This window comes from Ascaphus truei, chromosome 2 (genome assembly GCF_040206685.1).
Source record: "Ascaphus truei isolate aAscTru1 chromosome 2, aAscTru1.hap1, whole genome shotgun sequence".
NCBI classification, from domain to species: domain Eukaryota; kingdom Metazoa; phylum Chordata; class Amphibia; order Anura; family Ascaphidae; genus Ascaphus; species Ascaphus truei.
The window spans coordinates 115,856,969-115,883,631 of record NC_134484.1 but is presented as its reverse complement, the minus strand read 5'-3'; the positions used below and the strand labels follow the sequence as shown (position 1 = coordinate 115,883,631).

At 41.0% G+C, this 26,663-nt stretch overlaps 1 protein-coding gene across 5 annotated transcripts in view; it reads right to left on the bottom strand.

Moving 5' to 3' along the window:
- Positions 1-26,663, bottom strand: part of RB1CC1 (RB1 inducible coiled-coil 1) — a 174,075-nt gene that overhangs the window by 125,661 nt on the left and 21,751 nt on the right. For all 5 annotated transcript variants that reach the window (XR_012798411.1, XM_075584391.1, XM_075584392.1 and 2 more), the window contains exons 4-7: positions 24,419-24,589; positions 22,669-22,871; positions 15,478-15,877; positions 5,043-5,213 (exon numbers count right to left, since the gene is read on the bottom strand). Coding sequence is in view for 4 of the 5 variants with exons in the window: in XM_075584391.1 (XP_075440506.1) it covers positions 5,043-5,213; positions 15,478-15,877; positions 22,669-22,871; positions 24,419-24,589 (945 nt within the window). In the remaining variant the exon portion in view is untranslated. The remainder of the gene's footprint in view (positions 1-5,042; positions 5,214-15,477; positions 15,878-22,668; positions 22,872-24,418; positions 24,590-26,663) is intronic.

The window sequence follows — 26,663 nt, the reverse complement described above, 5'->3', positions numbered from 1 at the left end:
TTTATACAGTGTGTGAAGTTTTTAAATAATGGACGCTGCAGCTACATTTGTAACTACACTCAGAGTAATATCATGTACTCTATTACATGGTATGATTTCATATAATTAGTATACTGGTATTTGGCTATTTAATATTTTAAATATGCATAGTTCCAACCTTAAACAAAAAATTCAGCTCATACTTGAACACACTTTCTAACAATCTCATAACAATTTAGAGATACAGATACAGCTAAACCCCGTTATAACGCGGTACTCAGGGTCCACATAATGAGACCGTGTTATAACCTTTGGGCAAGTGTGTGTTTTGTTTAAATAGGGCTCTTGTTGCCTGTCCTTTCCCCTATGGCTTTTGACAGCCAAAGCCTACATCTCCCAGCATGCTCGCTGCCTGACAGAGCCTCTTGATCTTATTAAAGTTTGCCCAAAAAAAATAATATTTTTTTGGAGCTAACTTTAATAACAAATCACGAGGCTCTGTCAGGCAGCGAGCATGCTGGGAATTTTAGTCTTTGGGTGTCAAAAGCCATAATGGAAAGGACAGAAAACAAGAGCCCTATTAAAACAAAACACACACACCATCCTCGCCCAAAGCTAATGAAGCAGGGAGAGAGCTACAGATGCGGGTAAGTCCTCGTGGAACCCCTGATCGTTGCAGCCATTTTGTTTAAAAAATACAAATAAATAATAAGCAGATCGGTGTTGTAGCGGATCGCGCTATAACGGGGTTGAGCTGTACTACTGTATGTGCGCTACATTTACTTGGTTCCTGACAATGTGTTCATTAAAAAATATTAAATAGGATCTGCTAATCTTTTAAGATTTTATTTACAGCTAAACCCCAATATAGCGCGGTATTCGGGGGCCACCCGATCCGACCGCGCTAGAACCGGGGTCGCGCTAAAATTTTTTTTAAAATGGCCGCCGCGCACCTGATCGGGAGGGAGGGAGTAAGGAAGAGGTGGCCGGAAGCCCTATACGTCCCCCAGCAACGGCCCTCCGAGTCCAGCCGCAACCTGCTCCGTACCTCCCACCACCGGCATCCATTTTCTCCCCCCCCCGAGGCCCCCACACCTACCGGCCCTCCGCGGCATAATCAGTTTTGGGCCTAGCCCACGCGGCCCTCCGAGTCCCAGCCTGCTCCTCACTCACCCCCCCACCGGCATCCACATCACCCCCCTCCTCCCGACACCCCCCCTCCTCCTGATGCCAGCTCCGCTCCGATCTCAGCATCCGACACCAAAGGTAGGGAGGGGGAGTGGGAGGTGTGGTGTGCTGTGCAGTGTAGTGTGCTGTGCAGTGTAGTGTGCTGTGCAGTGTAGTGTGCTGTGAGTGCTGTGTGCTGTGCAGTGTGCTGTGAGTGCTGTGTGCTGTGTGCTGTGAGTGTGCTGTGAGTGCTGTGAGTGCTGTGAGTGTGTGCAGTGTGCATTGAGAGTGAGTGCTGGGGGGGTGTGCAGTGAGTGTGTGTGCAGTGAGTGCTGGGAGTGTGTGCTGGGAGTGTGTGCAGTGTGCAGTGAGTGTGTGTGCAGTGAGTACTGGGAGTGTGTGCAGTGAGTGCTGGGAGTGTGTGCAGTGTGCAGTGAGAGTGTGTGCTGTGTGCAGTGAGTGTGTGCTGTGAGCAGTGTGTGCTGTGAGCAGTGTGTGCTGTGAGTGCTGTGAGCAGTGTGTGCTGTGAGCAGTGAGTGCTGGGAGTGTGTGCAGTGAGATTGTGTGCAGTGAGAGTGTGTGCAGTGAGAGTGTGTGCAGTGAGAGTGTGTGCAGTGAGAGTGTGTGCTGTGAGAGTGTGTGCTGTGAGCAGTCTGCAGTGAGTGCTGGGAGTGTGTGCAGTGAGTGCTGGGAGTGTGTGCAGTGAGTGTGTGCAGTGTGCAGTGTGCAGTTAGAGTGTGCTGTGAGCAGTGTGCAGTGAGTGCTGTGAGCAGTGTGAGTGTGTGCTGTGAGCAGTGTGCAGTGGCAGTGAGTGCTGGGAGTGTGTGCAGTGAGATTGTGTGCAGTGAGTGTGTGCAGTGAGAGTGTGTGCTGTGAGCAGTCTGCAGTGAGTGCTGGGAGTGTGTGCAGTGAGTGCTGGGAGTGTGTGCAGTGAGTGTGTGCAGTGTGCTGTGAGCAGTGTGCAGTGAGTGCTGTGAGTGCTGTGAGCAGTGTGCAGTGAGAGTGTGTGCTGTGAGCAGTGTGCTGTGAGTGCTGGGAGTGTGTGCAGTGAGAGTGTGTGCAGTGAGAGTGTGTGTAGTGTGGCAGTGAGTGTGCAAAAAAAAATGTAAACGGGAGCCACGTGAAAACCGCGTTATAACCGAATTCGCGTTATACTGGGTCGCGCTATAGCGGGATTAAGCTGTATTTATAAAATGTTTTACCAGGAATAATACATTGAGTTCTCTCTCGTATTCAAGTTTAGTTTGATTTGAACAAAACGTTAACCTTACGCGTTTCACTGTTCTGACTGCTTCCTCAGAGTTTTCTCAATGTTTTGCTACGGACTCGTTTCCTGATGAAAACAACACCCACTGGTTGTTTTTATTATCACTCTTCTGACGTATAAAACTTGCAGCTCCCACATTGGGCCCCCTCCCGACTTTATAAAAGCCAGATTGGGTGAAGCCAACGGACTGCCCACGGAGCATCCCGGGAGGCACAACGAAACCAGAGACCACATCTGTATGTGATATCAGAAGATTTTAAAGAAAGGGATCAGGAGATTCAGCAGAGAATTGAAAAGTTGGAACAGAATATTATAATAACCAAACAAAAAAAGTTCAAGAGAGATGAGGAGGACTATGCTAGAAATAAAGTTAGAGACCTGTCAACATTTAAGAATAATGATAACCATATTGGCAATCCTAACAGATTTCATTACAGTGGTGTGTCTGAGAGAACCCCTAATAGGAATTTTAAGATAATTTTAATCAGTCGACAGATTTTAATGGTCATCACAAAGGAAGACATTTTTATAAAGACACTAGAAGCCCCACACAGAGGGGGGGAAAAGGAGAGGAAATTCATAGCTAAAGAGATACATTGAATCTCCCTTAGGCTCGGCTTATGATGCCGGAGTCGCTGTGTGCATGCGCGCACGTGCCTGGCAAGCACTCTGCTGTATTTTGTTATGGGAGTTACCCCAGTGCCTGCGCAACTGCCAGCAAAGTAGCGCGTTGAAGCGGCAGCGTTTTCAGAATACAAGAAAATCTGTGTTATCAGGTAGCTTCAGAGTGACATCAGTGCACGCGAGTAGGTTCAGCCAAAGAGGGTGAACCAGCTACGTAATGTGTCCACCACGCCCCTGCTGTAACACGTCTACAATCTCCTGCAGCCAAGTTCACAAATCGCTTGGGCTACAGGAGTGTGCGCGGCCGCGCAGGGACCATTCTCCCACCCTTATAGAGAATATGTTACAAAACCTCTTGAATATAGAAGTACCAAGTATCACCCCGTGAGACATCAAGATAGACCAAAACTCAGGAATACTTTTGATAAAGAAAGCAGGCCTTTCTATACAGAATATAGGCAAGATTCTTTTTTTTAGGGAAAAAGCCAATGTATACCCCAGAAATTAGAGAAACAGACAGGGACTCACCCCAATGGTTCCAGAGGAACAGATATTCCCCTTTGAGGGAAATTACTTGTACAGCATCCTCACTGAGAAGACTACAGAACCCAAACAGCCAAGAGGCACTAGAGGACGCAGGGCACATCATAAAAAAAATGAGATTGTAAATCCAGTCGGCATTTTTAATTTATGTGACACGGTTTTAACGAACGATCAGATTTCAGTTTTAAATAAAGGTCTAACTTTTGCTCCGACATTAGGTTTAAATTCCTTTAATCTTTTTATGGATGCTAACAAATATTTATGGAAGCTTACTTTAAAATGTTATTACATCAAAAGCAGTTTAGAAAGATCCGATTTACCCTCAACTAAACTAGCAGAGGAAGAGAGCGTCTTAGGACATTCAAATTTGAAGTATAATTCCACATTCTTTCCATCTTTCTGTAAGGGGAATTTTGTGGACACCTTTTTTTCAGATGATTAGTAAAGACTTTGAGGAATTGAGTACTAAACAAAGAAATAAGAAAAACAGTAATCTCAATAATAAAGAAATTACAGCACTGAAACAACTAAGATCAAATTTAAAAAAAATATATTAAACAGACAGATAAAGGTGGTGGCATGGTGATTATGAATGTTGAATAGTATATTCAAGAGGCTAACAGAATCCTTGGGGATTCTGAAACCTATCTGAAGTTAGCAAGAGATCCAATGGCAGAATTTTTAAGAATTATGGAGATAATGTTGATACATGGCAAAGCGAAAGGCATTAGTGTTTTAGAATTTAATTTTGTATACAATAAATATCCAAAAGTACCTGTATTCTATTTAATCCCAAAAATATCAAATTACACACAAAAAACTTCCCTTAGAAAATCTGGGGCTATCACCAACAAGACCCATGAGATTGGCCATTAGTCTGTCTGCAGAAATGTCACTGAAATGTTGCAGCATGTACCCAGCATGTACCTGGTCTTGTTGGTGATTGCCCCAGATTGGTTTTAGAATACTCGTCGGCACTACAATAGCCATCTTAAAAACGTGGTACAAATCTTCCAATGCATTTCACGCCACCCGGCGCCTTATGAAATAGTTTAGTTTTAGGATGTGTTATAAAACAAATTCACCTTAAATATATAAAACTAGCAGAATTTTAAGCCTGAAGACACACAGATATACCAAACAACAAAATCTGTGAATAGAGAACCTACCCACTGGACCGTTAGGAAAAAAAATTACTGCTCCGAGTAGAGAAAGGAGCCTTGTACGGGCTGAGGTAGCCAGAGTCATTTAAAGTTTTTGTCCTACTCATTACTGGGCGAGGCTTAATCCCCATTCATGTGTACTGGCATAGGAGGGACATGGAAATACACGTTAATCCAGCAATGTTCTCACAAAATACTTGATTGCAATTTTTCTAAATGCACGCTAAAACATTCTGTAGTAATTTTACGTTAATTTGAACACATTTGTATGCAAAAAATTATACTACATAAACACTTACCTGAGCAAGTTCTTTTTGTTCATTAACCAACCTACTGCAGCTAGCAATCATTTGATCCAGTGCATAAAGCCTATCTTCAAGCCCCTTAATGGCTTTCATATTCTGATTATCCAGTTTCGCAACAGTTTGACGGCTTTCTCCCAACAGTGTCTGAATAATTCGTGGATCAAGCTAGAATGTACAATGAAAAAGTGCTTTATTTTTTTAGATCACAAATTATAAGAACAGAAAATAAATTAAAGGAACTAATCATGCATTAACATATTTCATAAAATTATCATACGTTAGAACTAAATAGACATGCACTGTAATTGTACAAATGTTTTCCTTTTTATATAGCAAGAATATAGTGATAACGGTTAATTCACTTGCTTCCATTCCACCTCCATGAAAACTATAGTAGGGCAAAGAAGTGCTATATCCATTTCTCATGAGAATGCATTTGATTGTTGAAGCAATTTTATTATTAAATGCTTATTCCCCCTGAAAGCATACCTGCTATACTTTGATGCATGAATACCTTTGCTTTCAGAAGGTCTTACACGGCATTGCTAAACATTTAGAATGTATAAAGCAGCTTAGAAAAAAAAACATTTGAGGCAAATGGAAAAAATGTTAGGGGCTAAATTTGCCCCTAATACTCTGTGTAGTCTCTCAAAAATGGTATGCATTTACTTAGATATTATTGTAAAAGACAATATTACAGTAATTAGTAGGACTTTAACTTGAAGCACGTGTGTTTTGGGATAGTGACAATTTGAATACAAATATACATTTTAAGTCGAGAGAGAACAAAGTTCAAAATACCAGTGTATCAGAGCAAATGACCAACACGGCGTATAATGATAAAAGCGGATTCCTGAGTATGGTGAAGACAGAGAATGATAACCATGAATATAGTTAAAAAAGAGAAGAAAACAAAGCGCACGACTCTCATAGTGTAAATAAGTAAATACAGTATATTGTCACAATAGAGTATAAGAAATGCACGTACAAGGTTATTCAAACAAACAGGGCATGGTTTAGGGTACATGTTGCCTTTCTCATCTGTTGCAGCATGAAACATCCACGTATACTATGTAGCAAAGTCTGTGACACAGTACCCCACAGAGTTATGTGGAAGACACACTGGAACAAGCTCTCCTTGTCCACAATAGCCAAAGACAATGGATTGTCTTTGGCTATTGTGGACAAGGAGAGTTTTTTCCAGTGTGTCTTCCACGTAATCCTGTGGGTACTGTGTCACAGACTTTACTACAGTACATAGTATACATGGATGTTTCCTGCTGCAAAAGATGAGAAAGGCTTCTGACCGGACCGGAGGCTGTGCATGCAGATCTTTCCCTCGTGAAGCAAGTCACCTGTATCCAGGAGTGGTAACATGTACCCTAAACATGCCCTGCTTGTTTGAATTACCTTCTTGTTCGTGCATTTCTTGCACTCTATATTGTCACAATATATTTACCCTATGAGAGTTGTGCGCTTTGTTTTCTTCTCTTTCGCATGATTCCTGTGTAATGTTGAGCCATCCACACTAACAGGCTGCAGACTCTCTGCAAATGAGTGAAGGTTTTTGTATGTACTTTATTATAAGTCACTTATTTCACTATTTAAGAAAACTATTTTGTGTTTCTTTTAAAAACCACTCAGTGCACTCTATTTATTATTGGTATAATATATATTTTAGGATTGCATCATATTTATTAAATTTATCACAAAATCGTGGGTTAGTGCGCAGTTTTTTGTTTTTTCATGAATATAGTTAGTATGATACTAACACAGATATTCATTGTTCAGATGTGTGGATTAAAGTATGTACCCAGATGGGAGAATGATGGAGCCAAAGTCGGCCTAGGTAGACAGTAACGGCTTGTTGTCGTCCTGTGCAACATGCATACAACCCCTAGAGCTTGATGTAGATATATAAACCTTCTTAATGAATATGAATGAAATTCACGGGAATGCTACTCATCAATGGTGGGGTCTGTCTTCCATGCATGCTTCCATCTAATAAAGAATTGAAGGTTTGATCCAAATGTGGAAAAAAGCAGAGCATAGCGATCCAAAAAACAGGGCTAAGACCAGGTGAAGAAAATTATAAACAATTTATTGGGTGGGTGACAGCATAGAGGGTGGTGTGTGGGTACCTTTACGCATTTCATGCTCTGTGGTTTGACAAAGCGCTGAGAGCGTGAAACGCGTCAGAGGTACCCACCCAATAAATTGTTTTTCATTTTCTTCACTTGTGATTTGCCCCTTTTTTTTGGGATCGCTGTGCTCTGCTTTTTTCCACACTTGGATCAAACCTTAAATATACATCTTAGGTGGGCAGTTTACTAAACAGAAATTTTATATTTTTACTTGCTATTCTAATTTTTATCGTCAAGGAACCTCCCTTGTGCTTGACTATTTGTCAGAATTTGAAAAACTATAATTCTCAAGTTAAAATGGTGCTTATTCACATATACAGTGGCGAGAACAAGTTTGTGAAGCCCTTAAGATTTTCACATATTTAAAACCTAAAATGTTATTAGATGTTAATCTAGCTCCTAATAACAGCTAAAGTTAACCTGGTCAAACAAATGACACAAAAACAGGATACTTTTTCAACATTTATTTACCCACAAATGATTCAACATTCTATAACTATGTGTGACAAGTATGTGAACCTTTAGATTCAGTACCTGGTACAATCCCTGATGAAGTAGCCAAGTTGCTACAAAACACATACGGTTACCTGTCCAGTAGTCCACATTGTACTCTGTGAAGGGACCACCTCTGCAACTGTCTGCAATCATTTCAAGTGGAATTGTCCTTTACTGTGGTCCTGTGAGGGACGATTACCAGCATAGAGACATTCTAGCCTGCTGAGATGATCGCTACTACACCTGGAGGTTTGATTGTGGGCGACGTCAGAATCTACACAGAATTCAGCATACCAAAGCAGACAGTGACGATTTTGGGGAGAATACCCTCGAAAGGACAGCACAGAATTGAGTTATTGCAACTCCGCAACATGCCAATTCGAAGGCTGTTTGTGAGTTTACCTCTAGTTTTTTTTATGCTACTCAACTTTTTTACAATAAGTAATACACTATAGTGGTTGCACTATTTTTGTTTTGTTGATTCTTCTTCACAATTACGGAGATCCAGCTGAACCTTCCCAAAGAAGCAGCACATGAATTGGAACACTTTCAACATTTTGTGATTTAGTGTGTGTGATATCTCTCTCTATCTCTCTCTCTCTCTCTCGATAGAGAGAGAGAGAGGGAGAGAGATTAAAAAAAATATATATATATATTTATATATATATATATGAGTGTTATTCAGTTACTTACTTTTAATTATTCTATTTATTGTGTTAGACTTTATTTAGTATATTTTCAATTGTTATCCTAGATCACTTAGTTGTTTGAGTGCACTTACGGCAGTTTAGAGCAGCGGTGCGCAAACTGTGGGGCACGACCCCCAGGGGGGCGCGAGACTGCCAACGGGGGGCGTGGGGTTTACAGAGGCCGCGCGCGCTTCCCGAAGGCACTTAAATTAAGAGCCGGGGGAGCTGCAGGGCCTCTGTAAACCTAACTTACCGTGGCTCCGGCGGCTTCCTCCCTGCGTCGCCATGGCAACGCGGCGTCAAAATGACGCTGCGGGGTCATGTGACATCACGTTGCTGTGGTAACGTGACGTCATTACGCCGGAGCGCGGGTAAGTTGGGGTTGGGGGGGGCGCGGGAGTGAGGGGACAGCCGGCAGGGGGGCGCAGGGAAAAAAGTTTGCGCCCCCCTGGTTTAGAGGTACATTTTTAGGTGTTTGTCACGGGAGACCAGTACTTTTACACAGAAACCACCGGGATCACTAGCACCAGACAGGACAAGGTTGTTGAAGAAAATGGGGTTTATTCTGGCATGTCAGAAGACAAAACAAAGATCTACAAAACAAGATACAATACCAACTGGGAACCTGGGGAGTAGACTCTAGCCTCGCTAGGTGCAGGGGCCTGCTTCAAGAAGGCTTGCCCTGTCCACTTCTCGTCCAGGATATCAGAGTGCTGATCACACACAGCAGCCTCTCTGACATGTATCCCCAGCTGGTCACTGTCAAGATCCAAACTGCTTCACAGAATGTCTCTCGGTCTCTCAGATGGTCCTCTGAGGGAATCTCCACACTCCTTCCCAGAGTGCCTCTCAGTCTCTGTTAGCCTCCCTTGCTCTCAGATGCTCTCTGAAGGTAGATCTGAATTCTCTGACCAGTAGCACCCCTTGTATAGCCCTCTGTGGCTATCCATTACATGGGGGGGGGCTGCTGGACAAGCAGAGCATGGATTAGGTTGGTGCCACAAAAGCCAGAGGGCGTGCTAAGAACCCATCCCCATCCCTGATTGTTCACTCTCTCACTCACCAAATGTCTGTAACAGCTCCATGCTCCAAACCATTGTCTCAAAACACATTTATCTGCAGGAACCTCAGCTGATTAAATCACAGTCCACTCCATAGGAATGCAACTCACATTACAAGTCTGCTATCTTAGAAATGAGTACATAATCCAATTTATACTTTACAGGGATGAATCCCAAATCACATCACAGTGTTTACACACAGATCACAAATATTATATACATTTGGCCAAAATAAGCATTACATAGGTGGCCAAGTTACATGGGTGTAGGACTAGCTAGCTGGGTCCAGTTGTGATGCCAGCTAGCCCTACAGTCACATTTATAAAGCCACCATTTAAATGTTTTGTGGCAGTGTCCCTTTAAGAATAAACAGAGCTACCGCAACAACTGTTCCCTCTTAAATGTACACGAGTTTGCACTTTTATTTAAAAATAAAAATTTGCAATATGGTTGTGTTCATATTCCTGTGAAGTACATGTGCTAGCAAAATGTCATGAGAATTTACATAATTATTTATATAGCGCTTTTCTCCCAATGGGACTCAAAGCACATCACAGTTACAAAAAAAAGTTAACATTTAAGGTTATAAACGAGACCAAACACAAGGGAAAATACAATACAGGATGGGATGGTACTGTAGCTATTAAATGATGGATAGGTTGTGGTTCAGTAACTAAATGCCTAGGAAACAGGTAAGTCTTGAGCTTGTTTGTATAGATTTCCAGAGAGACGACTCTAGAACTGTACAAAACTAAAAGTACGGGTTCCATAGATATTGAAGGAGATTCTGGGAAGTCCTTCATCTGCAGATCGAAGTGGGTGAATGGGCGTGAAGGGAACTGGATTCTCTTTCAGATAACTGTGACCCTGATGATGTAGTGCTTTTAATGTCAACAAGCCAATCTTGAAATTAATTTGCCATGTTACAAGCAGCCAGTGCAGAGAACAGGTGTCATGTGGCAAGCATGAGTCTGGTTAATGAACAGCCTGGCCGCAGCATTCTGCACCAGCTGCAGCTTTTCGTAAGACCCATGTAGAGTGCATTGCAGTAGTCCAGGCGAGAGGACACAACGGCATGGACAAGCGTACAAGATCCTATGGGGTGGATCAAATGCTTAATCCTGTATATGGTCTTTAAGTGGAAGACTGAAGATTTGATCAGGCTGACATCTGATGTTTAAGGGTCAAGTTACAGTCTAGGAAAACACAGATTGCGCACATGGACAGAGTTTAAAAGCTGGGAGTCCCCAAGCTCCGACGGTAAGCATCCACCACAAGCACTTCTGTCTTATCAGGATTCAACCTCAACCAACTGGCACTCATCCACTCCAGGAGCTCAGATAAACATCTATCGAAGACTGGTAATGGGTCCTTAGTGCCTGTTGCAAAGGACGAGTAGAGTTGAGTGTAATCTACATAGCAGTGATAATCCATTCCATGTCGTCTGATTAAGTAATCTAGTGGCAGCATGTACACTGCGAACAACATAGGAGATAGGATAGAACCTTGGTGCAGAGAAGTACACTCCTGAATATATTCTCTGTGACCTGCCAGTGAGAAAAGATCTGAAACAGCTGAGAACTGTGCCACCCAGTCCACAAAAATCCTTCAGGCGCTCCATTAAGATCCCATGGGCCACGGCATCAAATGCTGCAGAGAGATCAACGAGTACTCAGATTTAACAGTCACTTCTGTCTCTTGCCATCAGAAGATTTATTTATAAAAATATTTTACCAGGAAGTAATACATTGAGAGTTATCTCTCGTTTTCAAGTATGTCCTGGGCACAGAGTTATAACAACACATGGTTACAATAACAGAACAGAGGTCAGTCAATTCACAGACATTTGATGGACAGATAGTTGGAAAATTGGGTTCAGGGGATGAAGGGCTGGTGAGTTTCAGATTGAAATAGAGAAGCTTGAACATCACCAAACGGCTCACACCCTTTAGCTGTGCCAAAGGCTGTCCACCTTTGGGGCTACGCAGATGCACACTGAAGATTGAATGCATCTACGAATTCAAAGTTCTTTGCCCTCCTGGCTCAAACATTCCAGTGGGTGGGGTTGACATTTCACAAAGTACAAGCAAATGATGACCCTTAGCACGCTGGTCTTGTGCAGAGGGGAGCCCCATCAAGCGTCCGTCTTTGGAGCGACACAGATGTACACTGAAGGGGTTCGGATAGATCATTTAGCACACAAACCAGAGCCGTTTCAGTACAATGACGTCTTCTGAATCCCGAGTGGAATGGGTCATACATTTCATGGCTTGATAAACGGCTTTCCAGTAGAGTTGCCACCACTTTCTCAATAATTTTTGTTTTGATACAGGCCTGTAATTAGCCATGCAATCCGGGTCTAATGAAGGCTTTCTTAGAAGAGGTCTGACGACTGCTTCCTTGAGCAGTTCTGGAAAGATCAGTGTCTGCAAAGAGCACAGGACTACAGGATTACATCAACACAGCCTAAGAGGTGTGTTGGGACTGGGTCCAAATCACAGGTAGTGGGATGCAACCCCTGGATTGTTTGCACAAGGTATTCTACATCCAGATGGTTAAAGCTAATCATCTTTATATTAAAACAATAAAATAATGTTCAGCACAAAAACAAGGCGTCAAGACAAGAATCAACAGCAAACAAGAATTGTGACTAATTCTTAGTTGCATGTAAACCAAGAACGTGAGAAAATATTCATAGATCTCGTCATGAAGACCAGAGACGATTGCTACACTATTTAATTGAAGTGAGCCACTGCTATAGTAGTGCCTGTAGCCTTTTACACAGTGCTAATTGGTGATGGACATTACAAACAGACCGCACAAAGACACAAATAAGAGAGACACAAAAATTAAACAAATACAGATCATAACTGTGTCTCCTCCCTAACATTTTGTCTATAAAAATAGCTTTAACCGTTATGGGAAATGTAACTTTTGGCTTCAGTACAATATAGATCAAGAGGTACTATTACATCAAAGAGTCCAATAATTTTTTACACTTTGCTTGTTTTTCCCATGTCCTACTTCCTGTAAAGGGCAGAGTAGTTAAAATGTTCTCAAATGTCATCACAATTTATACCATGACAAAACAATTCCGACCCACTCAAAATCCTGCATTTGTTCTGGTTGAGTTTTTTTTTACTAGACATGGAGTTACGACATAAGCAAAAAATTAAAATGAATAATCGTCTCAAATAGAATAACTTAAATTCTTAATGCAAGAGGAAGCCAATTACTTGGGGAGTTTGACTGAGAGAACTATTTCAATACACTTCACGTCCCTCTTACCAAATCCAGTGTATCCAACACAAAGTAGTTGAGGATTCTTAGAATTTGTTCCAGGCACATTTCATTTTATGCAGTAACAGTCTTATCCATTATACATAGTTTTTCTTTCTTGTTGTGTCCATAGTTAAAATTATTAGTGAACCGTTACAGTTACATAATTTCTATTGCATTTCCAGAAAGGCTACAACAGTCTTTACCCTACAACATATTGAATGAGCAAAACAAAATAGCATATTGCTACAATATTAAAAATAACTGGGTGGGGGTAGGGCGGAGAAGGGGGAAGGTGCTGCCTGCTTTTTCAACCACAAAAGCTACATTTTGCTGGTACATTAGGTACACACTTTGTTCCCATTAATCAAATGTGTAATTTCCTCTCAGTGGTAGTCATTAAAAATGTTAAATCACCATGAAAGGGTGAGATCCAGAAGGTCCCCCCTGCACTTTGCACCCCCTAGTGCAGTGAAACACCAGCCTTTGGGGAATGCCTAATCCATTTGCACACAGGAGGAAGTATCGAATTTGCATAAGAATAGGATATGTGTTGGTTTACATTATGGAAATATCAATGTATGAACAGAGTGAAGATGTTTTTGGATATGGTTAAGAACAATGAACTAAAAAAAAGCAAATGGGGTGCTGTGAAATCTTCCTGGAATTGTTTTGTTGGTGAATGCATTTAGAGTTCAATATTTACTGCATTTGTTTGTTTTTTTCCATTTTCAAATGGATTCATTCTATTAACTCGCAACACATTGCACTAATTGGTACAATTAAGTGATTTGGGAGTATGTAATAAGCCCCATCGCTTAGTCTTATCGGTCTTTTAGTTCAAAGCTGGGAAGCAAGTAGGCCATTAATATATTTGTTCCACCACTAGAATATCCCGGTTTCTTAGTTTGCGACTGAAGTACAATAGCTTTTTAAAAACTAGTTCAGGAACCTTAAATTATCCAAGACACAACATAATGCTGCTATATTACAGGGAAAAAAAATAGATGGCAAGTGACATCATGCAATCCATGTTAATTATCACTATACTGTATGCTTTAATGTTAACTAAGAGTTTTAATACAAAAAAACATATGTAAATGACAATGACAAAACTGATTTAAGTATGTTTGTCTCTTGATGTTAAATTATACAAAATGGTTATCAATACAATATTTGTTCAGGAAAGCACATTTAAAGGTTCAGTCCTGCTTACCAACATGGGGAACATAAGGAAAACACCAATTAATATTTTTTTTACTGTTAATATTGTTAGCTTGAAGATTTGGTCACGAATTAAAATGTTTTACCTAGAAACCCAATTGTCAAATCCTTAACACACAATATGCAACAACGCAACACGCAACAATTTAGTTACGGGTCTAGAAAGGACTTCAGTAGCAATAGTCAGAATTACAGAGAGGGTTATGGTCTAAAATAGGTCTTAGAAAATTCAAAATGTTAAATCAATATTCTTCCTAAATAGAATAACTATGAGAAAATAAAAGGATAATAGGATGTTAGCCTGTAGAATAAACAAAAATGTTGACATGATGCCTTTACTATCTAACTCATGGTTAAAACAAGTGCAAGATTTTAGCACCACAAAGGTCCCTTCTTGAGGCAAATTAGTTTTAGAAATAAGGCTGAAATAAGTATGTCATGTTTATACAGGAAGTATATTCTAGTAAATCTGGATATTCAGATGTCAATTGTGTACTGTATCACACTAATTAGCATCTGTATATCCAGACCTACTGTACTAGGATATAATTCTTGTATTAATGACATGCTTTACAGTCTGAAAAGCTTGCACTGTTTAACCGTGAGTTGGCTATTAAAGGTATCACACTTCTACACTACTTTTGTTTGTCTATCACAAACTAACTGCAAAGAGGATGCTAAAATAAAGGACCAATTAAGCTCTAGTATTAAGTTCTGTGGGACGTGATACCCAGCATACGTTGTTTATAATCAAAAGATTCACAGATTATAATAAAGCTGCCATTCTATTTACTCAAAAAATCCTAAAACTACTTATCAATTCATTTTTGCATACAAGGCAGAACAAAAAATGAACTTTCAAATATCACAGTGCTATTATGTCTGTGCCACAAAATACCTACATTCAAATATTATGACAATGTGGATTTATGTATGGGGGATCCTCAGGATACCATTATGCCTTCAGAATACATTTCTACATGGTTTTCTTGTCAAATAGCACATACTGCATATTTGGGAATTCTGTCATACCTGTAGATTACAAGTGTGTTTCAAACTCAATGTGTACCTGCCCATTATACACCTCTTCTACCACCTTTATGGAAAGCATGGCTGTATCTAGAAGTATGTTACATTGGGTACAGCGCATGCCATTTACATTTGTTATGTGTCCACCCACAGAAGGTGATGCTAATGTTTATGAATCAAGGGGTGTGAGGATCAACTGCTGACATTACTAAATTAAAACGAAACATTATATACATACTAGAAGAATGGGCTTTCAAGCATAAAGAGATGTGGATACAGAAAGCAAACTTTATTAAAAGATAAGCGATTCAGCCAAGAAGCTGCATGAGGTGCTTCAGGTTGTGAGCACACACATGAAAGTTTAATAAACATATTAAACTTTCCTGCTGTAAATATGATTTGATTATATTTTACTTAATCTATCACTTAATCATAAGATGTTTTGTTTATATATTAAAGTCATTAGATGGCATCAACAAATCAACATGTCACACTCACAGTTACTTACTCTGCTCATTGAATCAAAACATTTCCTGACCAACGACTCAACATCATTTGGTCGGTCTTGTACATTTATCCAGTCCAATAATGAAACATTGAAGGAAGGCAGATCCTCAGCATAAAGCTCTTCTGAAGGTTCTATATCCTGGGTAGCTGAATCAATGTTCTCTTGACCAATTACATGGTCTCTTTGTTCCACAGACATCGAATGAGAGGCTAACAACGCCATATTTTTCAGTTTTGTTTCATCCTCATAATGCAGCATTTCAGTTGACTTCTCACTCTCAATTTCATCAATGTCTCCATCCATAGAAGATATCAGCCTCCCTAAACACATTCTGTAGCTATGTCGAGTTAGGCACTCTAGCAGCGGAATCTTGGCCATGACAGAAACAGCTGTCCCTAAACTAAAGGAAAAATGGAAAAAGTTTCAGAACACAACAGGTCACAATTATTGTTTCAGGTACGCAAATTGTTTTGCAAATGATTATCTGAAATGTGAATATTTCATTCTACTAGCCGTCTGTCTTTTTCGATCACTTGAAAGTTATTGTAATTATTTCTGTAGCACATGATAGTATGGCATTACAGGATATTATGATGTATTGGGTATTTATTTTTTACAAATTATAATATATAATTTATCTAGTTGATGAGGCTACCTAGTGCTAACAGTCTTTGCTGTTAAATTGTCATTAAGAAAATCCACTGAAGAATTCATTACGTTGTGTCAATGTTTCATACTATTACTATGTTACAGAGATATAGCAGCCACTAACATGTTTAATAAGTAGCTTTATTTACTGTAACTGCATCAATGTTTTGATCCTAACAGACCGTTATCAAAATGTAGTCTGGAGAGAAGACCAAAGCGACAATGTACCTAAATTAACTACTGATACATACTTCAGTGTCCTAGCTCTATAAGATAGCTCATTATTTCCCCATTTTTAACTGTTTAAGCAGAGCACAATACAGTTTAAAACATTGGCAGTTTAGTTATGTGAACCATTACGAGAAGTTTAACAAGGCCCATTCTGTACTGAGATATAGGGAACACTTGATTACTTGCCATAATTTTAGCAAGCACTTTCTGTGACAAGAATACCTACAGTATAGCATCTTATACATGTAATGTTTCTAAACATCCTTCATTTAAATTATGCCACTACTGAATAAACCTACACAAAAGAAAAAATTATGTACAAAATTGAAAACAATTACACACAGTGCTAAACAAAACCTACAACTTTGTGCAATATTTAGCTATGCTGTTTAAAATGTTTTATCATAAGAAATTCATTCGTAAAGCTTCAGTTTGGAAAATACAAGAGGCAGCATATATTGTACAAGACTTCTCCCGTGCTGTTCTCTCTTTCCGGAATTCCCTACCACCCACCATCAAACTCTCCTCCAGCTTTCAGATATTTAAAAACTCCATGAAAGGGTTCCTTGAAAAGATGAGTTATCTAACATACAACTCTCCCCCTCCCCCCCTCACCCACCACTCCAACCCTATTGTGACCAACTGGACCAAACGCCACGCTCACACATCCCAACATCCACACCTTCAAACCTTTATGGTATCACCCGTGATGCTGGACCAAATGCCATCCTAAGGCCGTAATTATAGTGGGCAGGTGCACACGCCTCTCGCTCAACCGATTTGTGCACACAGGGTTTGTGCGACGGGGAGGCGTGGCGGAGGCATGGCCGTGACATCACCAGGCTGGTTCACCCTCACGTGAGTGAGGTGGCTGTTGCGCGAAAATACAAAATAATTTGTGTTTTCACAAATCTGCCGTGCGATCGCTTTTCATCACTCGCCCGCACTATGGGCAGCCTAATAGCTGTGTTGTAAATTGTTTGCACTCTCTATAATCGCAGCCTAAGGCATACTTCATCCCACAATGAGCAGCCACTTTACCTGTTTCCATTCCCTTGAGCAGGGCCCTCATTACCTTTTGTATCTGTTTGTGCATGTTTGTCCTTATTTGGTATGTAACTCTGTTTATGTAATTTACATCTCTCTGTAACCATATTGTACCGCGCTGCTAAAAATGTTGTCACTTTTCCAATTATCAGTGATAATAAGTGAATGATACAGCAGAGGGAGATTCAACCTCCAATAAGGGACATCAGCACTCAATGCGGAGTTAACTGCTATCCAAGTCAATTGCAGTTGACGAAGGGTTGAGCAGATACCCAATATTTGAGTTTAGCAAGTCTTCCCCATAAAAAGCGGCACACAATATATCGTAGTAATATTGCAAGCAATAAACCTTTGTGTGCTGTATTACAAATACGGGAGCAAGTGACACATCTGCAAACGTATGTTTGAAAAGCAAATAAATGTATACACAATTAGCACGGCAGAACAGGGAGATAATATACAAAGCTTTCACTATCAGGAATTAAAACAATGGGAATTAGGGATTCACGGCCTTACAATTTAAATCTTAAAATCGATTAATCCTAATCTTAGGCTAAGGCCCCGCTCCCTCAGCCAGCGCGCCCGCACTGCAGACAGACGGGGCGCTGACAGACACAGACAGCGCGATATGCGGTCTGTAGGGAGCGGGAGGTGGACGGGAGTGGGAGGCTTGAGCGGGAGGGGGGGCATGGCTTGAGCGGAGGGACCCTCTACTCCCCCCCCTCCCTCCACGGGCTCGGGCTGGAGCTGCTGATGGAAGGTAATCAAAAGCAACACACACACACACAGGCACTCATACACACACACGCAGGCACACACACACACACACAGAGGCAGGCACTCACGCACTCAGGCACACACATACACAAACAAAGACGGGCACTCACGCTGTTTTCCCTCCACACTCTTCCCCGCTCCCCGAAGCCTCTCCTCCTCCCGAAGCCTCCCCTCCTCATTGGCTCACAGCTACACCACGTGACGCGTCGACGCTAGGGATTACAATTCTCTTGAATCCCCTAGCGGCTGACGCGTCACAGCGTGTAGTGAGCTGTGCCGTGAGGGGGGACTGGGACGGGAGGATTCCCCTGCTGGTGGGGAACGCTCGTGTGAGTACAATAGGAGAAAGCGCAGAATAGAACATATGAGGAAGCAAGTAAGTGCAGCAGGAGAGCAAGTAGCCACCGTCCTAAACTAACCAAATGAACACATGAGATTTCACCATGGTGGGGAGGGAGTGAAAAGTAAGAAAGGTTTCAGATGTGAGTGCTATAGTGACAAATGGAATAGAGGAGATATCTGAAAGTAGAGCACAAGAAATGAGAAGGTATATATATATATATATATATATATATATATATATATATATATATATATATATATATATATATATAATCCAAAAAAAAATAGATGATACCGTTCTGTGGCTAACGAAATGCTTTTATTTGTGCGAGCTTTCGAGATACACTGATCTCTTCTTCCGGCGATGTTACAACATCTCGAAAGCTCGCACAAATAAAAGCATTTCGTTAGCCACAGAACGGTATCATCTATTTATTTTTTGATTATTGAAGCTCGGCTAACACGGTACTGATACCTCTACGTGTGTGTGTGTGTGTGTGTGTGTGTGTGTGTGTGTGTGTGTGTGTGTGTGTGTGTGTGTGTGTATATATATATATATATATATATACATATACACACACAAATATAACTGTATGCTCATCTGCATGTCTTAGGCAGGTCTGCAACCCCGCCTTTCCCCATTATCACCCAGCATACAGCACTTCCACTGCAGCAAGGGATTCTGGGAAATGACATGCAAATGAGCACACAGTGTCACTTTTTGCCTCAATAACCATTTTTAACATGGTTCCCTATAGGCTTAAGCTTGCTGCATGGTCACAGCTTTGAGCACAGCCAGGGTTAAGGTGCATACCCAGAAAACCACCCACAGACAGCTGTTTCGACCTTGATGGGTCTCATCAGTGTGGGGTTGATTTTACTGGGAATGCAAGAGAGGCTATGGGATAGGCTAAACCATAATACTGAGTTAAGTTATGGTGAGTAAAAAAAGTGACAAAAACCCTCCACAGGAAAGCAAATATGCAAATATAACTGTATGCTCATCTGCATATATATCCACACCGGGGGAAGGACCAGCACAGATAACATTCCAATAGACACTGTTGTTAAGTATCCCTTTTGCTTGCTTCATTCATTGTAACATCGCCGGAAGATTTTGATTATTGAAGCTCGGCTAACAGGGTACTGATACTGATACTGATACACATACACACACACACACACACACACACACATATAATGGGAGATAATCGCAGAGATGTAAGAGAAAGTAACAGAATGTAGGGCCTTTAAGAAAATAATTTTATAGTTAATGCGGAGTAGGACGGGGAAGCATTAATGGGAATTTGGAACGAGAGGCTCAGGCATACCTAGAAGAGATTAAAAGAGAACTACTGTATAGCAGCAGTATTTTGAATAGCTTGTAGAATTTGAAGTTGAGTCAGGAAGGCCAGAGTGAAGACGGTTGCAATAGTCAAGTCGAGAGATTGGGGTAGCATGTGAATTTTAGTTCTAGAGTGAAAGAGGATTTTGGCAATGTTGCAGAGGGAAAAGTGGCAAGATTTAGCAATATTATAAATGTGAGAGAAGGAAAAGGTGAAGTCAAATATTACACCTAGGCTGTGTGCTTTGCACACTGGATGAATAGAAGGGTTATCGACTATGAGAGAAAATGGAGTTATGGGGCCCAATTAAGAACTGATTAAGATTATCTGTTTTAGACCTGTTGCGGTTTAGGTGACGGAGGTTCATCCAGCATGAAATAACAGAGACGATCAGTGACTTGGGACTGGATGTCAGGAGTAAGCTTAGGGGTTGGAAAAAATAAAAAAAAACAGTTGTGTTAGCTGCATAGAGGTGATTTTGTTAAACAAAGAAGGTAATGAGATCGCCAAGTGAATAAAGTGAGAAAAGGAGTGTCCCAAGACAGAGCCCTGAGGCACATGTAAGGAATCGGGGAGCGCAGCACACTCCCTCCTTAACTGCTGCCTCGCGCAACCCTGCTGTCTCTACAGCGCACACGCTCATGGAGGAGCTTTGTTCATATCGCGGAATCTGGCTCCGCCCCTGCTTATGGCGCGCTTCAGCGGTGCGCACACGTGACGCGTGTGCACCGCTCCCCAGCTATGCGTCAACTACCCTCATTACGCCCACCTGTCTCCTGCACCACTCCACCTATCCTTGTCTCCGCTGAGGGCGCACCTCTACTACTCCCCTCTCTCTCATTGGTCCTGTTCTCCCATATATGCTCAGCTGTGCCACTTGCACATTGGCTGAGCAGAGTTCCTGGTAGCGCTTGATCTCCCACTTCCTGGTTCATTGCCTTGCTCCTTGTACCTACACCTTGCTTACAGATATATCTCCCGTGTACCGACCCAGCTTGACATTTGGACTCTGCACTTCTGGCTTACCGCCCCCGGCATACCTCTGACCTTCCGCATCTTTCCAATCCGGACCACGGCTTACGGACTTCTACATTTCTACTGGCCCCAAACCCTGACCACGGCTATCGGACTCTGACCATTCTACCGGCTCCTACATCTGACCTCGGCAAGTATCAAGACTACTCTAACCTCTCCATCCCGATCCGGCTGCCTGACCATCTACTCTCTATACGTGCCCTCGTGGCTGTGGGTGGCGTTTGTACCCATTCCCACCTCAGTACCGGGGTCCCACCTTGTTTGTGGTGAGCACTGCGTTACAGCACACCAGACAGTTTGGTAAGATCGGTTAGAAAGATAAAGATTAGAACCTGGAAAAGTCTTTGTTATGGATACAAAGATAGATCTATACACGGATAGAGTGTGAAGAATTTGCAGTAGAGTGTTGTTGACCATATAAAAAAACTGCATAAATGTCCAGCAAAATTCCTTGAAGTCCTTGAGATTTGGCAGCGTGAAGATCATTAACTCTGTTCGTGAGGGTAGTTTCAGTAGAATAAGTGGTTCAAAATGAGGTCAAGTTTGCACATAGTGAGAGGAGGATATTATTGTGACAATTCAAATTCAGTGACAGGTAGTGTTTACAAAGGGGAGGTGTATGAGAAAAAAGGGGGATGTCTTGATGGATAAGATGTAACTTCGCCTTAAAGTAGTCAGTCAAGTCTTGGTGTGAAGTTAAAAGATAAACCGGTGGAAAGGTGTCAAAAATAGAAAATAGGCGACAGCTAGATTTGTTCGAATTAGTGTAGAAAAATAGTGTTGTTTAGCTTAAGAGAGGGCAGAGTTGAAGCAGAAGGGGAGACACTTGTGATGGAGGAAGTCAGCGAGAGTTCCTCCAGAGGCGGTCAAGTGAGCGAGTGCAGGATCGCAGGAAGTGTGTACTTGTTAAGCAAGGGATGGGGATAAGAAGGCAGGAAAAGGGGGCATGTTGGTTAAGGGAAGAGGCAAGGATAGAATTATATTTATTTACAAGATTACCAGGGTCAAGGAGAGGGAGATCAGAGTACAGAGTGGTGGTGTGGGCTATAGAATGTAAGTTACAAGTAGCGAGAGCGTAAATGAGACGAGATGATGTTCAGAAAGTATACTGAAGTCAGACAGTGAGAAGTTTCTCGTGCAGAGTGGCCCGTCTTTGTGTACATTGGTTGGGGCCAAAGCTGAGGGTAAAGAAAGGAAGGGAGAGACCCGGGAAACAAAGGGATCATCAGTAATACAGTTCAAGTCTGTTATGAAGAGGGTGTGTGCGTCACAGGAAAGGAAGCAGGAAAGCCAGGATGCAAAGTCAGACAGGAAGTTTGAAGGGAAGCATATCAATTTAGGTGATCGATAGATGACACCAGAAGAGAGAGGGGGGAGACTATGCAAGATAGAAGTAAATTATATTTTGCATGTTCTGGCAGAAGTGTGCTTTTGTTCAATCAAAATGTACAGCATATTCCTACAAATTTCATGGAACCTATGCATCACCATATTGCAAGTAAAAAAAAGTCAAATAACTAATTGCTACCTACACATTTTTTCCTGGTTGGGAATTGAAAGAACCAGCGTTAACATGCAAGTATATAAAGGAATGGTACAAAATGAATTCATATATTACAATAATGTATTATAATTTTCTACTATAAATAAAATGATGCAATTGATGAAAATGCATGAAAGATGCAAATATTTAGATTTCTGCCTGTATTAATAACTATTTGTTGCAAAAAACAGATGTTCATCATGTTTTGCATTGCACACTTACTTGGTTAATTTGATTTTAATGTCATCTATTGTCTGTAAATATTTTGAATATGCATTTTCAAACTTGAAAAGCAGCTTTTGGTATGAGTGTGTACAATCTTCTAAGTTAGCCATGATAGCAGCCCAGCCTTGGTGCTGAAGATGTTCGTCATGGACCAGACCTTCGCAAAAGGAGCACAGTTTCTTGGCAACTTCACACATTTCCTGCACACAAACAAAATACAATTTTACTTTGCGGAGTCAACACAAATGAACAGTTTATGATGTAGTTTATTGTTAAAATATTCCCATTCATAGGGAATAAAACATATACACGATATATATTAACATTATTATATTGGATAACAAGCAAACTCAATCACTTGATTACTGGACCTGGTTCTAGCCCTAATATTGATACGGTGAAGGAGCAGCAGGAAGCACAGATTTCTGAAACTAATAGACTTTGAAGAAGGCGAGAACCATTCCTTTTAATCTTAAATCTTCTAATATCTACTAATATCTACTGTGCTTTGCTACTGCCCTGCTTACAGTAAATAAAAAAGACTAGACCTTGAACAAATAACATTTCAACAGACATTATGAGGCTAAAAGCAGCAGCACCTGACCTGCTGTTAGCGCTTTGGGCCTTACTCTATAAACGCTGAAGTGGCCGTTCAGACCGCAAGAAAGAAAAAAAAAAACTAAACGGCTGCTGCTGCACACACAGAATTACCCACATTGAGTCATTAAGTAGCAACATCACTGTGGGCCTTATGGTTTTGCCATGTCATTTACGTTCTCATTTCTAGGGGAGATTGCTACCTCAGCTATCACTGAGCAGAGATCGGAACGGAGGACCTCGCTTCTGTTTCTGACATTAGCGGCAGGTCACTGTCATGTGATCACTACACTAGTGATCACATAACCCGGAAGGACACAAACCATCTAGCACCCAATGGGTTAAAGGGGCAGTCTTGCCTAGGACAAAAGTGAATTAAGGACATGTTTAATTGGTTAAATGTAGCCAATTTCCACTTTTTTTATAAGTATTTACATTTTAACATTTTTAGGGTACTTAAATGTGTTGAAAGGTTTTTTTTTTTTTTTACAATCTTTAATGTATGTTTGACAGTCATCAAAATGGTCAGCTTTGCGCCTTTGTTTACAAAGTATGGTGCCTTCATTAGTGTAGCCGCCAAACATAAGTAGCTGATGTGCTTGAATTCAGTGTTTCCGGCAGGAACCAATGCATACAAGATAAAAAGTAGTAATTTAAGGGTATTTGAAACTTTCTAAAAAAAAAGCCAATTCCATAAACTGTATTAAAAAAAATTGATCTGCCAATTTGAATTTAAGTCATTGCTGACGTATTAATACACAGGAAAACACCCAGTAGTTTATTAGATCAGAGGACTTCTGAAAGCTTGTACGACACAACCAACAGGTTAATAAAAAGGTATGGCGACATGACTCTTACATCATAAAATTATTTGAGACCAACTTTGAGGACAGAAAAGCCAAGAGATTTTGATTTCACGGAATTTCAAAGACGTATTTTGTGTTCCATATCAGTTTTTCCAACTATGGTTGTGTGTGTTATAAATGCCAAATACATCGCAATATGCTGCTATGCCTCATGATTCTCTCCATTCTTATTTGGATTCAAGCATACTCCTGATACTAAATAAATCGCAGCAGAGTAATTACAAACATGTTCCCTGACATTAAAATCTATCAGATATCACTATAGAATCATGGACATTTCTCACCACAGCGAGCTGGGTTCTTGAGGCGACTGTGTGAAATACCGCAGGCATCATAAGTGATTCTTCAACTTTCAATTCCATTTCATTCTCTGCTGAAAAAGTTGTTTTAGGAATAACTGGTGGACGCTCACACAGGATCATTTCTTTATTGAACAGAAAAATTGGATTGGTATCCTATAAAGAAAAAGATATTGTAAACATTAGTGGGAAGATCTATGCTAGTATTGGCTCTTCATATTCTCAATTTATTAATTTAATACTTTAATCTCTATATTTAATATGAAATATGTACCATACCCAACTATGTACATTTTTGGAAATTGCTCACCGGTATATACTTTAAAAAAAAAAAAGAGAGAGAGGCTATTACTATTGTGTGTTTTTTTGGTTTTTTTTTTTTTTTTTTAAACATGTACTTTGCACCGAAAGTATACTTACTTGAGGTGAACACAGAACTATGATTATATACCACAGTGAGGTAGAATGTTACAATATAACCACAAGGTTCGAGTATTTGCTTATATAAGCAAATGAACTAAAATGACGTTTAATGAACAGTTGTAAAAATTCCCAATAATGCCATTTGTTTTCTTTTAAATGGGAAATATGTTTCCCCCCTAAAGGCTATAAATGCTTCAATATGAATTCCGAACTCTATGTACAGTAGATAATACATATCTATTTTCAAGGATTATCCATTGGAGAAATGACACTGGGTTTACAAACATTTTTCTATCAGAAAAAGTATTTCAGAATATTGCATGAAATACATACACATTAAGAGGCCTGAAACAATCCACTCTTAGGCCTCGGATATAGTAGGCGCACACAACGGAGCATTGGCTTGGCGTGCGCCTGCCGCAGAGTCGATCCGTGGCCTGGGATCTGGAGGAGACACGACGGGGAGGTGTGCCCATGACCTCATGTGAGCGGTTCACCTCATTGGCTGAATCGTGCATGTGAGCCAGCCGTTGTGCGACAAATTCAAATAATTTTGTCGCGCCAAAAATCAGCCGCACACTCTATGGCCGCCCTTATTGAGGTACGGCCTTTTGTTTGCAGCGTACGCGCTCCATAGCACGGACTAGGGACGCGGCCTTACCCTCATCCGGGAGGAGTGAAAATTCAGGGCAGACGTGTGAAAGAGAGCCTCCTTTTTAATTAGACCTTATCCTTAACTTAACTGCAATTTGTGTGAAAGCAGTGCGCCTGTCACTCACCATCGGGGCATCAACACATTAGCCCCACAATGCATTGCATCTGCCGCTGTGATCTAGATCCTTTAAGTGCAAGGCATTGAGGGGCCAAAGTGTGGAAGGCTCTAGCGGTGAGTAACATGCACACTGCCTGCACATGCCCTGCAGTGCCTTTAAGCACCCAGTCCTGCAAAAAAGGAATCTGCATCTCTCACTTCAAGCTGGTTGATTTTTACCCTTTCATCATCAATGACAGACGTCAGATAAAGGGTCTTTATTATTTGAACCCCTAGTGGTCCTGCCATCCTAGCAAAGAAGGCTAGGATTAGATCAGTGTGAGGTTTAAGCACCTTTTTGTAATAGCCCAAGTGTGAATTTCTTGTAGTCAGGACAGAGGCACCTTTCTGTCCAGCGGCCGGAGTCTGAACAGTGACCCGCTGCTTTTGAGTACCGGCTGTCTGATATCACGTGACAGAATGAGATGCGGGTAAGGAGGTTTGTGTGGGTATGGGTATGTTCGTGATATTTTACTTTTGCTAGTAATTTAAATGACTCAAGCAGACAGATAGAATCCATCAGACGCAAATATTGGCCAATGTAACAAGGGACAACTAGTCTCGACATTAGGGAAATTTCTGTGCTTCAGCTGTGCCCATTGCGGTAATGTAACGAAAAGAAGCATCTTCACCCACCCTCAAACGGTAAATAATTTAAATCAAACTACTTTACATTTGACTCAGACTGGATCGCTTATATGATTAAATGTACTTGTGGTCTTACTTATATAGGTACCCCCAGACTTACTAAAGATCAGATCTGTTCACATAAGCCTACCATCAGACCAGGAAATATTGAAATTCCTGTGGAGGGCCATTTTAAACTAGCAGGATATGAGGTAATTCAGATACATTTTCAAATTATTGACTAGGTACCACCCAAAAGGAGAGGTGGTGACAGATTAAAACAGCTCAAACAAAAAGAGGCTAAATGGATTGAGAGATTAGATACAATGTCCCCAAAAGGATTTAGAGACTAAAATCTTTCAGTATATT